At 37.4% G+C, this 11,177-nt stretch overlaps 1 protein-coding gene across 6 annotated transcripts; it reads right to left on the bottom strand.

The window, feature by feature from the left end:
* Window positions 1-2,009: 2,009 nt before the first annotated feature.
* itk (IL2 inducible T cell kinase) lies at window positions 2,010-11,160 on the bottom strand. 6 transcript variants are annotated; one of them, XM_086085639.1, is made up of 19 exons: window positions 10,204-11,160; window positions 10,068-10,112; window positions 9,804-9,969; window positions 9,552-9,656; window positions 9,386-9,467; window positions 9,152-9,277; window positions 8,837-8,874; window positions 8,391-8,542; window positions 8,226-8,291; window positions 8,014-8,068; window positions 6,121-6,200; window positions 5,877-6,019; window positions 5,639-5,713; window positions 3,405-3,573; window positions 3,113-3,329; window positions 2,971-3,035; window positions 2,780-2,898; window positions 2,391-2,548; window positions 2,010-2,303 (listed from the first exon to the last, which is right to left on the bottom strand). In XM_086085639.1, exons 2-19 carry the CDS (start codon window positions 10,094-10,096, stop codon window positions 2,247-2,249), a joined length of 1,902 nt encoding a protein of 633 aa, XP_085941765.1. In that variant the 5' UTR covers window positions 10,097-10,112; window positions 10,204-11,160; the 3' UTR covers window positions 2,010-2,246. The 6 variants fall into 6 exon arrangements, with proteins under 6 accessions (XP_085941765.1, XP_085941766.1, XP_085941762.1 ...); XM_086085640.1 differs by having other exon boundaries at window positions 9,804-9,928; XM_086085636.1 differs by having other exon boundaries at window positions 9,804-10,112; window positions 10,204-10,272; window positions 10,349-11,159.
* Between the last annotated feature and the right edge of the window lie 17 nt (window positions 11,161-11,177).

Here is an 11,177-nt window from a genome sequence, read left to right as displayed (position 1 = left end):
GTTTCTTAAAGGGACAGTCACACCGCTGTCGACATGATCAGGATGGTAATGATGAGTCAAACGTGATTGGCTTTTCTCGGTGATTCGTGGCCCCACCAGCCATCTCCTATGCCGCTTATTTTCACCATTAGCCGATGTTTTAATACACTTGTGTTAAATATGTACAGTATTTTGATAATCAAATGTTCTATATTGTAATTGGCGCTTTGAAGTAGAAATTAAACGGCAAGTGTGTTTGACATACAGTGAATCTCATGAATTGACTCTGGACTTGAGCAAAAAATTGTAGAAGAAAGATAGTAGTTTGATAATAATAATAATTATTATTATTATTATAAAAAAAACACTTCTAGTAAAAGTATTGTTTCAACGTAAAAACGTGACTCTGAAATGTACAAAAAAGTAAACGTTTTTTTTAGTATCCAATTTTACGTGACAATTCCCAAGTCAAAATAACGGCCTTAGTCGTTGAATACAAGCTCTCAACTCATTTACAAGCGTTGGACTTCGGATCATTGTAATTTCATTTGCGCTAATTGATTTGATTTCAAAATGTGATGAAATGTCGTTTGACAACTATAACAATCAGCCTGTAGCAGTAAAACTGTGATATGACCAGAAATTGGACGTAACTGGTTTTAACGTCAGATTAAATGAATGTCCTTATACACACAGTCAAGATAGCCGATTGTACATTATTAAAAATGAAAGAATCAAAACCATGTGTAGCCTACATGCAATTAGGTCATCTAAATTAATGATCAATAGAAAATTAAAATGTGCAAGCTAAAACATGTTCAAAAGACTATATCGAGTTGATTTAGCTTGGCCAGCCAGTCTACACTCTTAATATATATATATATATATATATATTTTTTTTTAAAGAGCAGGACATTTGTTTTGTGTATTTTTATTTAGTTAACCCTGATAGTTGCCCTCCTGTTGCTAAAAAAAAAAGGGGTAAAGTAAACGTCACTCTAGGAGGCTTTAGTCCAGGGAATTGGGGGGTTTAGAATGCAGGACGGTTGTGGTGTTTAAGCTGATGCATGACAACACATTTGCCAAAAATCATTCTATTAGCTGACAACTGAATAATTCTCATATAAGAGCATGGATAGAGAATGTTTCGTTTCTCTGAATTTGCTGCACCATCAACATTTTATCATAAGCTTTCTATGTCCTTTAAAAAAAAAAATAATAATAATAATTGTTGTCATCCAGATGTTTGTTGTTGTTTTTTTAAGTAACCTGCCTAGTTTGACAAAGGAGTAGAACACATATATCTTTAAATTTAAGAAGTAAAAGTAAAAAGTTGTCAGAAAAAGAAACACATATACTCCAGTAAAGTACAACAGATAGCAGAAAAATCAACTTGTGTTTAGTGAGAAGTATTTGGACTTTGTAGTTTCCACCAGTGGTCCCGAAATGTTTTCATTTCCATTATTTATTTTACAAAAGATGCATGGTGGACCATTTGGCTTACACATCATGCATGATAGTTTAGAGGCCATACTTAAATCATTCAGTAATAATGATTGTCAAATTGTTTCATGCAATTTTTACAGAGCTTTTGTATTTTTACTTCTTGCCTTGAACAAGAAAATACCCTTAAAATATTACATATCCTGCTACAGAAATATGAAAAGTTGATGCAATCATCTCCACTCGCTGCACACTTCTTGCATATTTGGGTTGTTATTTAACTGAGAAAGGAGCAAAATATTTTATACACCTCCAGTATACACTTTTGCACTGTACTGATAAACACATGTATACTAAAGTTTTGCCTCTTTGACAGCATTAGAAACCTAAGCATTGTTGTCACCGTAAAGGCAGATTTGTCTACACAGTGCTGAAATTTAAATTGCAAGAGCTGCTCGGGTGTATGCAATAAAGTGGAGAACGTGCATGTGTTTACCGTTACAGTTATTTTGTTGTGTAACCATGAACATATTTTTTAAAGCAGCAATTATCAATGTATTGTACATTATGAACATCAACATTTTAAGTGAAAACACACCATTTATTGTTATTTACACAAAACCCAAGTGTACAACTGTAGCTATGTAAATACAATGCATGAACCAGTTAAAGTGCAAACGGGGTGACTATGGCATGTGTGGAAACAAGTATTAACTTATAGTATAATATATAAAAATATCAAACTTCAGCCAATTATAAAAAAAATAAATAGAATAAATACAGTTTTGTTTAAAGTTTAGCGTTAGCAATGCGTATCTTGTGGTTCAACAGTCTGAAAGCTCATGCAACAGCAACGCAAAGGATGGACGATCCACTGGTTTCTAAGAATGAAAACATGGGTGAAAAGTCAATGCAACCTCATTAGTTGATGTGTTTCCCCACAATATACATCAAATTCATTCTCCAACCTCTTTCCAGCACCACTCCATCAGAAGATATACAGCCTCTGGTGACAGCCGTGGCTTAAGCAGCCTCATGCCAGCATTCAAGGACTCTACTACCTGAGAATTGGATTGGTTCTCATAGGGAAGGCGGCCCTCTGTGTAGACTTCCCACAGGAGAACACCTGAAGGGGAATACATATTCCTGTTTGAATATGGGATGATAACAAATGTTCATATCAGTTGGAAAAAAATGTGGAAACATGTAAAACTATGGAACGTTGAGTAAAATGGTACTCTTTAATTAAAATCAGGTAAATAAGCCCTTCTTGTTTTACCTGTAGATTAAGATGAATAATTCTGTTGATATAACAATATGGAGTAAAAAAAAGAAAAGACAAATAACCGCATCATACCAAAGGACCAAACATCAGATTTGCTGCTGAACTTGCAGTATTTGATAACCTCTGGTGCCGACCACTTGACGGGAAACTTGGAGCACAAAGAACTTGTGTATTGGTCATCAAGAACATATCTACAACACACAAAGTAGGAATGACGTGAAGTGAGATGGCAACATTGCCATAAGACAAAAAATGTGAACTACCTGGTCATGCCAAAATCAGACAATTTAACCACGATGTTCTTTGAAACGAGGCAGTTCCTGGCAGCCTAATATTGGAAATGCAACAGAATTAGGAAGAAATCAGCTCAAACTACAGACCAATACGTTTGTATTTATTTTTTACCAGATCTCTGTGGATAAAATTAGACATTTCCAAGTAGGCCATCCCTTCAGCGACATCCAGACACATCCCCAACATTGTGTCCTGGGATAAACACCCCTTTTGGGCTCGCAGGTAGTCTGATAGACAGCCATTCTCCATGAACTCCAACACCAAGCACATAGGAGAACGCTGGGTGCATACACCATAGAGCTGAACTAGCTTTGAGTGGCATAATTTCCTAATGAAACACAGACAATTGCACATTGCTTCAGTTGATTATTACCCAAGCTAAGGAATCAAGGTGTGCACTTACATCATGACTCTTGCCTCTTCTTTGAATTCCTCATCTGACATGCAGTCTTCCCTTATTATTTTCAGCGCCACTTTCTTCTTCTTCCATTGTCCCCACAGCACCACTCCAAACTGTCCACTGCCTACCTCTTGACCAAAAGTAAGTTCTTCGGGGTCCACCTCCCATTCATCTGTTGAGCAACAGATAGACTTCTTAACATTGTTGGAGGTACTGAACCCCACCGGTTCCCTATGTGCATTCATCGAACCCTTCTTCATTGAAAAATAAAATGATTTGCAAATTCAAGACATAGATATAGGGTTTACTGGTGAACAAAATGAACAGGGAGAGCAGGCTTTTCATCAAATCTGGCTTTCTTCACCTTCAATTCAGTAAGTATTGTGTTCTTGAATTCCCCATCACCAGGCAGCTTAAGAAAGTGTTCCTTTAAGTTTACTAGATAGCCAATTGCGCTGGAATAGACTGGCTCAACTTGGCATTGCAAATCAAACAGTTAGGACGCTGACTCCCAACCTCACTCTATATTTATAGAGCACTTTAAAAGAATAATTGGTGTTTTCTTAAAGGTGAAGTCAGCTGAAGATGACATCACAGTTGCTCAGGGCTCAGGCTATGGCCAATTATAGCGCACCTGTTTTCTGAAAATGGGCTGTGATTGGTTGTTATCTGAGACCTGAGCAACTGTGATGTCATTTTCACTCGACAGAAAGTGGCAAAATGGCCGCCTTCTGGTATTGATAAAAACTGCTGGATTTTGCTGCTTAATTCATATTCCACTAACGAAATATTAACCAGAATACCATATTTAGACTAGTAGGGCTCCATAGAATATATTGTTGTCAATATTTTTGGTAGGGGTTGACTTCCCCTTTAAGATGGAACCCAGGGGCAGCAGATACTTAATGAAAACAGCAGAGGCCCCAGAATTTAACCTTGTGGAACACCATCCATTTCGCATTTCTTTTTTTGCTCAACATAGTCAGTATAAACGGATTGCAATAATAAATCAATCACACAACCTACTATCACAACAGTCACAAGTTTATTACGGAGCTCACCAAACTCCCTGCAGCACAGATAGGCCAAGAAACGTAGCGTGATCTCCTGGAACCAATGATGGCCAAGCGGGACGTATCATCACAAATTATATGAGTTGAGTGTGTGTCTTGACCTCCACCGAACCCCTGAGATAGACTCACCAAACCTCCGGGGTTCGATCGAACCCAGGTTAAGAACTGTTGAGCATGTTCTGATATTACTGAACTAGAAATGTGCCTCTGAAGCAATTTGCTTTCTAGATGTGAGCAAATTTGGTTGAAGATTAAAGATGCCTTGCACTGTCGTAGGCAAAAGAAAAATGGCTGGTTTAAACATTGACCTCAGCTCCCTTAACCATTCTTTCAAATCAAAATCACATTATTTTTAGACCCAAAATTTTTTTACCTAAAGTTTGTCAGCTATTTCAAACCATATATAATGTATAGGGTTCCTGTTTCTACTGTACATAGGCTTATATGTTTTTTGTGTACGTAGACAACTGCAGACAGTGAACATACTGAGACATTGCACAAGTGGCAATTGATTCAAAACAACAAGCCCCATCACTTTGCAGATACTGCAGTCATACAGTCAATGGCCTCTTTGACAACACATCCCTGCAGTGTCGTACCCAGAACCAAAGTTGTCTTTATCCCATACAAATCAGCTACACCATTAAGTATGTCTGCATGATTTAATAACATCCAATAAAAAAAATTATATCAAACATCCCGACCTTACGAAGACATAAGTGCTTAGTTTGACTGAAACTATTAAAATTCTTATTGTGGTTGTCATGTGTAGCGGAGAACTGTTCTGCTTCACACTAAGTGATTAGAATATTGTGAGATGTTTAAATATATTAAGAAATAGAACATTTAACATTAATGACGTGGAAAGAGACATTACCTGTATTTTGGTCCCTTCCCTTCAATAGCTTGTATACTGTATAAGCGATATATCTAAGATTATGATTCCTCTATAGCATAATGTAACATAAATGAAATATTCAAAAGTAAAATATGTATGTGTAGTACTTGGGCGGGCCATTGAGTATTTCCCACACACCACTGCATCAGTGACTACATTTGTATGATCCTTATCCATATTGGAGGTGGCCAGCAGCACAAGTAGCAAAGGTAAAACTTGGATGAAGATAAAAATGGCATATAATTGATTGTGCTGTATCAAATTACCTTTAGACGAACAGGCAATTTCCTGGGTGCAGCCACCTGTTTGAGTCACAGGGTGTCTGAGACGTGTTATCAGACCTGACGGGTAACACACATGCACACACACACACACACTGGCTCTTAGAAAACAATTAGATTTTGCTTGTAGACATGAAACGACAGCATTCCCCTTTCTGCATAACTGTTCTAACACTTTATGTTAAGACAGTTGTATGTGAAAGAATCAGAGCCGCAAACTTACCGGCAGCATTGTGTTGGTGGTAATGGATTAGTTCTGGAATGGTGCGAAACAAATACTTCTCTGCCAAGTAAAAAGACGACTCTCCTGTTTCTGTCTGCCTGATTTGGTAATGTTTCACACATGGTTGTTTCTCTCCATTTGACCTGCAGGTGATATGTTCAAAAGATCCATTGCATTTAGGCGAACAATATTACTGTGCAGTGATGTTATGATGATGATTGTACTACAGTAAAGGTGAAATTACCCCGGTGCTTTGGTGAATACCGACACTGTGTAAACGCCCGTCTGTCTTGAGTTTCGAACCATGAATGCACCTTCTTTTCCCTAAATATTTACCATACAAAAAGCATGAACATTATATAATTCAGGTCTATCCAATACTTGGGTTTGTAAAAATTGTGAGCTGAGTTGGTATTGTTATGTCTTACCAATTTTTGCTAGAACCAGCAATTAGCAAATGACAAATACATAGTCATGCTTGTGAAACTTCACAGCAGGAAATTCATCACTGTGGTTGTTGAAAGCATCATGCGCTGTCATGTCTAATTCTCAAGGTGCAGGTTCATTTTGCACAGCAACACTTGTTGAAGGTGTTACCACAACAACCTGCGATGATTATTTATTTATTTATGCTCAGTGAGGTCTGTAGCGTGTTAGTAAAGCGTTACTTTAATATGACCAAGTTTTTCGGTAAAGAATATTCTAACACATTCCTATTTCTGGACTGTTAATAAGATTTAAATGACATTTATGCATTTAACTTTACATTTAACTAACTGTGTCACTATTTATGTAATTTCTCTTTGTAAAAAGACACAGAGTATTTGCTTTATTCTAACACCTCGGAATATGATGTTTTGTATATGCCAAGTCACGTTTTCAGCTAGCGAAGGAGAGAAGGCTCATGTCATATCTCTATTTTCAACTTCTTAGGTCCACATTCCTTGCTCCTTTTTACATTTTAATGCCTCCCATCAGAAATTCCATCGAGGAGACGAGGAGAGTTTTAGAAGGCATGCCTCGTGATAGAGTGGTTGCCTCTCAGACTGGTGGTTGTGGGTTCGATTCCCGGCCATCATGACCATGGTGTGTCCTTGTGCAAAATACTGAACCCCCAGGTATTCTTGATGCGGCATCATCAGTTGGCAAAATGAGGAAACAGCACTAAAGCAATTTGAGCACATAAGGTAGAAAAGTGCAAAAGTGCAAGTGAAAACCCATTTACCAGGTTGACAGGGGAGCGAAGCTTGAGGAGGATGAAGAAATAAGACGCTCCTTCCTCAATAATGCCATTTTATGAAGACAACAACGAAAGATGATGCCCGCCACTGATGTGTGTCAAATCAACCATCTAAGCGCTTGTATCATATCACTTTATGCTTTGTTTCTGTATGTGGGATTAAATTAGTCATACATGATAAACTAGTAGTGCTGATATGTTGCTTTTACTATTACATTGAATGCAAAAACAATGTAGAACCATCAAAATATTTAAAAAAAAATTGTTTTATGTGAACAAACGCAATTGATAACCATTCCTTGTTGCTAGAATGCTATAAACAACCTATTTTAGATTTTATTTTTAAAAAGTATACATATCTATCTATCTATCTATCTATCTATCTATCTATCTATCTATCTATCTATCTATCTATCTATCTATCTATCTATCTATCTATCTATCTATCTATCTATCTATCTATCTATCTATCTATCTATCTATCTATCAGAAGCTTCTGAATGTAATTAACAGAAGAAACTTGTAATCTACTTTAGTTACTTCTAGAATCAAGTGCAGTAAAGCAACCAAATTAATTATTCAAGTAACTGTGGCAACACTGGTTGAACCCCAGTGAAAACCTATCCCAGCTGAATGGGCGAGAGGTGGGGTACACAGTCAATCGCATGACACATACACGAAGAACCATTTACATTCACACATTATGGAGTCTATAACTAACATAGCATGCATGTTTTTGTAATGTAGACAACAACAACAAGGAGAATGCTGCAATAACTGGAGAGAAAAATCCATGCATGCACAGGGGGGAGAGACAAATGAGTGAGCGGAGATTCGAAGAACTTATCAACACCATGCTGCCCCAGTATAAATAAATGGCATTGCTAATGATTTTACCTCTTTGATCAACACATCTTCTGCTTCCCCTCTGGCAATGTTGTTGTTATACCATCTTTGAGAGGACACATAAGAAGAAAATCAAGTTTCCTTATGCATATTACAAAATGCATTAACATAGTCCAGAAATAAACACTCTTGAAATAAAATAAGCAATTAAGATGTACAGAATAACAAACAAACACAGGTAACCTTTGCAAGTGTAATCTTACTCAAATCTCTTGAAGTTGTTCCCTGATTTTTCAGCTATGTGTGTCCTTGGTACAAATCCATCATTCCTGTGATGACAAGAAGTGAGAAGGTTCTTTTTACATGATTTTTTATCATTTGTACCCTTAACTCCATTACACATTAATATGGGAATAGTCGTGTTTTACCCCCTTTCATCTTGAACATTCCACCAGACAGGGTGGGAGCTGTCTGTCAGGGTGTACTCCTTGTCTTTCTGAAGTGCCAGTTCTCTGTCTCCAAATGGTGTGTAGCTCTGCAATGCAACAACCATCCTATGCACTGTGTCTTGCATTTCTACCTAAAAAAAAAAAAAAGTGACTCAATGTTATTTTGAGCTTCATTGAGGTACTGTATAACTCACTGCCTATTTGTTCGATCAAAGGTCAACAACCGTTGCACACAATTACAAAAACAAAATGACAGTATTGTGAATAGATTACCAGTGAAAATAGCAACTCAAGGACCAACAACAGATACTAAGAAAAACAAAACATAAAGGTTTTTTGGGCTGTCATTTTTGGTACCTTTCAAAAACATCAAATATAAAAAACAGCAATAGGTATTTAATTTATTTTTTAAGAAGTGTGGTTACCTCTGAATCGGGGATCTCAGGTAGTATTTTTTTAGAACCTATGGAAAAATCCAAAACAAAACATTGACTTGTTATATACTGTAAGAAGTTGTAAGATACTTTACAAAACTAGATACCCAAATCGAGTCTATTTGGTAAAATGTTTATTAATCAAAAATTTAAACACTGCCAGCATCAACACTGTTTGAAGGTTTTGGCAAGACTTTGCATTTCTCATCAACTTTGAACTTATTTGTCAATAATAGAACACCTACCTACAGGATACACAGCAAATTAGACTTTAACTTTAATATAAAAGAAAAAGGTAATACAAACCGTAACCCGCTGGATCATATGCTTGACAGCCCATTGCTAATTTCTCTGACTGCTGGCAGCATTTCCATTTTCCATTCATCCAAAATTGTGGGTGGTATTTTTCAGCCAAATTGTTCTTCTTTATCTCTATATCAGCAACCAACAAAACAGAATACTGTAAATGAGGTCAAGATGACTTGTATTACCTAAAAGCCTAATTTAGAAGCCTGAAAATCCGGTTCAAAACCTGCTCACCTTCTTTAAGAGCCTGCACCCACCTCAGACGACAATTATTGTCTGGGGCAAAAATGTAGAGGAAATAGTTGCCGTGAAAAACCTGTAAATTTGTGTTTGAGAGTAGTGCATTGGTTTTCAAGTAATTCTGCTGTTTAAGTGATGATGTGACAAATGTGAACCTAACCTGGAAAGGGTACTTGTAGTCACATGGAATTGGGACATCGGTAAACACTGTCTCTACACACTTAATGCTGCATAACTTGATGCATCCTTTCAGTACGGGCTTTCTCTGAAACAAACAAAAAAAAAGCCTTCACTCCCAATACAATCTGGAAATACAATCGGAATTGCAGTTGATTGTCAGAAGGCCACCCAAAGCTTGGAATGACTCAGAAGTGTCATTTAAAATAAATAGTTGTAACGCATGAATACTTACTCCAGGACGACACTCGTAATACTTCAATTCCTGCGTGTCCAGCACAAAAAATCTCTCCTTGTAGTTGCATGGTGATGTTCTTTTTTTCTGCTGAGACTTTTTTATCATCGTACCATCGAGGATCACTCCGGAGAACATGGTAACATTAACAACAATTGAAGAAACACTGAGTGAAAACATGTCAGAAAAAAAATAGACCATGACGTTTCCGGTTGCTGAGTTGAGTAGACCACATCCTGTCTCCAAGATGCAGACTGCACATACCCACGTGGACTTGAAGTGCATGAAATCATCACAGACTGCTTTCAACTGCATCACATATAGGCAGAGTCACTTTTCATTGAGTACACTTTAAAAAGTCAGTGCATGATATTCAATTAAAAATGGTATGTTCACTCACACTAAGTTGTCGCATTTTTGGTTGTGTTGCTGTGTAAAACGTCACAAGTCAATGAAATAGGGGCACTCACTACAAAATATTTACAAAATTAATTAGTAGTGCAGCGATTGGCTGGCAACCAGAGTTCAAGGTGTAACCCGCCTACTGCCCGAAGACAACTGAGATAGGCTCCAGCACGCCTGCGACCCTCGTGAGGATAAGCAGTTAAGACAATGGATACATGGATGGAGTAATTTGCAACATGACATGTATGATAACATATTTGTAAATGCTGTACTGCCATAATGATACCCAGCCACTGTTTGGGAGAACATTAGTTGTGCTATATATAATAATCTTTAGAGTAATATGGTTCCCCACCACCAGTATAAACATGGCATTATGATTAATATTGAATTTGTGGAATATGAATCAAGCAGCAAATCCACCTGTTTTTAGCCATCTCAGTGAACAGCCATTTTGCCACTTCCTGAAAACAACATTGCAGTGCCTAAGGGCTCATGAAATGGCCAATTATGGCTCCACTGTTTTTTTAGTTTAATCACATGACATTTGCAAGCTGATTATGAATTTGTTATAAAATCAGATATAGATATAGATAGATGGATCGCTTTGCCAACATTGAAGCTTATATTTTGAAGAGTTTGATGCTGACATTGTTATCACTAGCATTAGCATAGCGTCTTCCATGGATGTTAGCTCGCCACAGTACCCCAAAAGTGGAAACGGTGCCAACATTGAGATGGTAAATGGACTGCTTTTTATATAGCGCTTTAACTACACCATATGGTGCCCAAAGCATTACAATTGAAGCCTCACATTCATCTATTCACACACACTCATACACCAGTGGTCGGCTGCTGCCTGCAAGGCGATGCCAGGCCATGTCGCGACGACCTGTGCCCCCTTCGCTCCATAATATTCGTCGTGTTTTTTTGTTTTTTTCCTTGAGCGTGTGTTGGTATATGTGTGTG

The sequence above is a fragment of the Leptonotus elevatus genome, chromosome 9, assembly GCF_054856555.1.
Source record: "Leptonotus elevatus isolate MCC_2025b chromosome 9, RoL_Lele_1.0, whole genome shotgun sequence".
Lineage (NCBI taxonomy): Eukaryota > Metazoa > Chordata > Actinopteri > Syngnathiformes > Syngnathidae > Leptonotus > Leptonotus elevatus.
This window is presented reverse-complemented; position numbering and strand designations above follow the sequence as displayed.

Coding starts and splice junctions, on each gene's coding strand:
- itk (XM_086085636.1), bottom strand. Junction 9,468..9,551: donor ACTACAAGTACCCTTTCCAG/GTTAGGTTCACA, acceptor ACAAATTTACAG/GTTTTTCACGGCAACTATTT. Junction 3,574..5,638: donor AATTGCCTGTTCGTCTAAAG/GTAATTTGATAC, acceptor GTTGCTCAACAG/ATGAATGGGAGGTGGACCCC.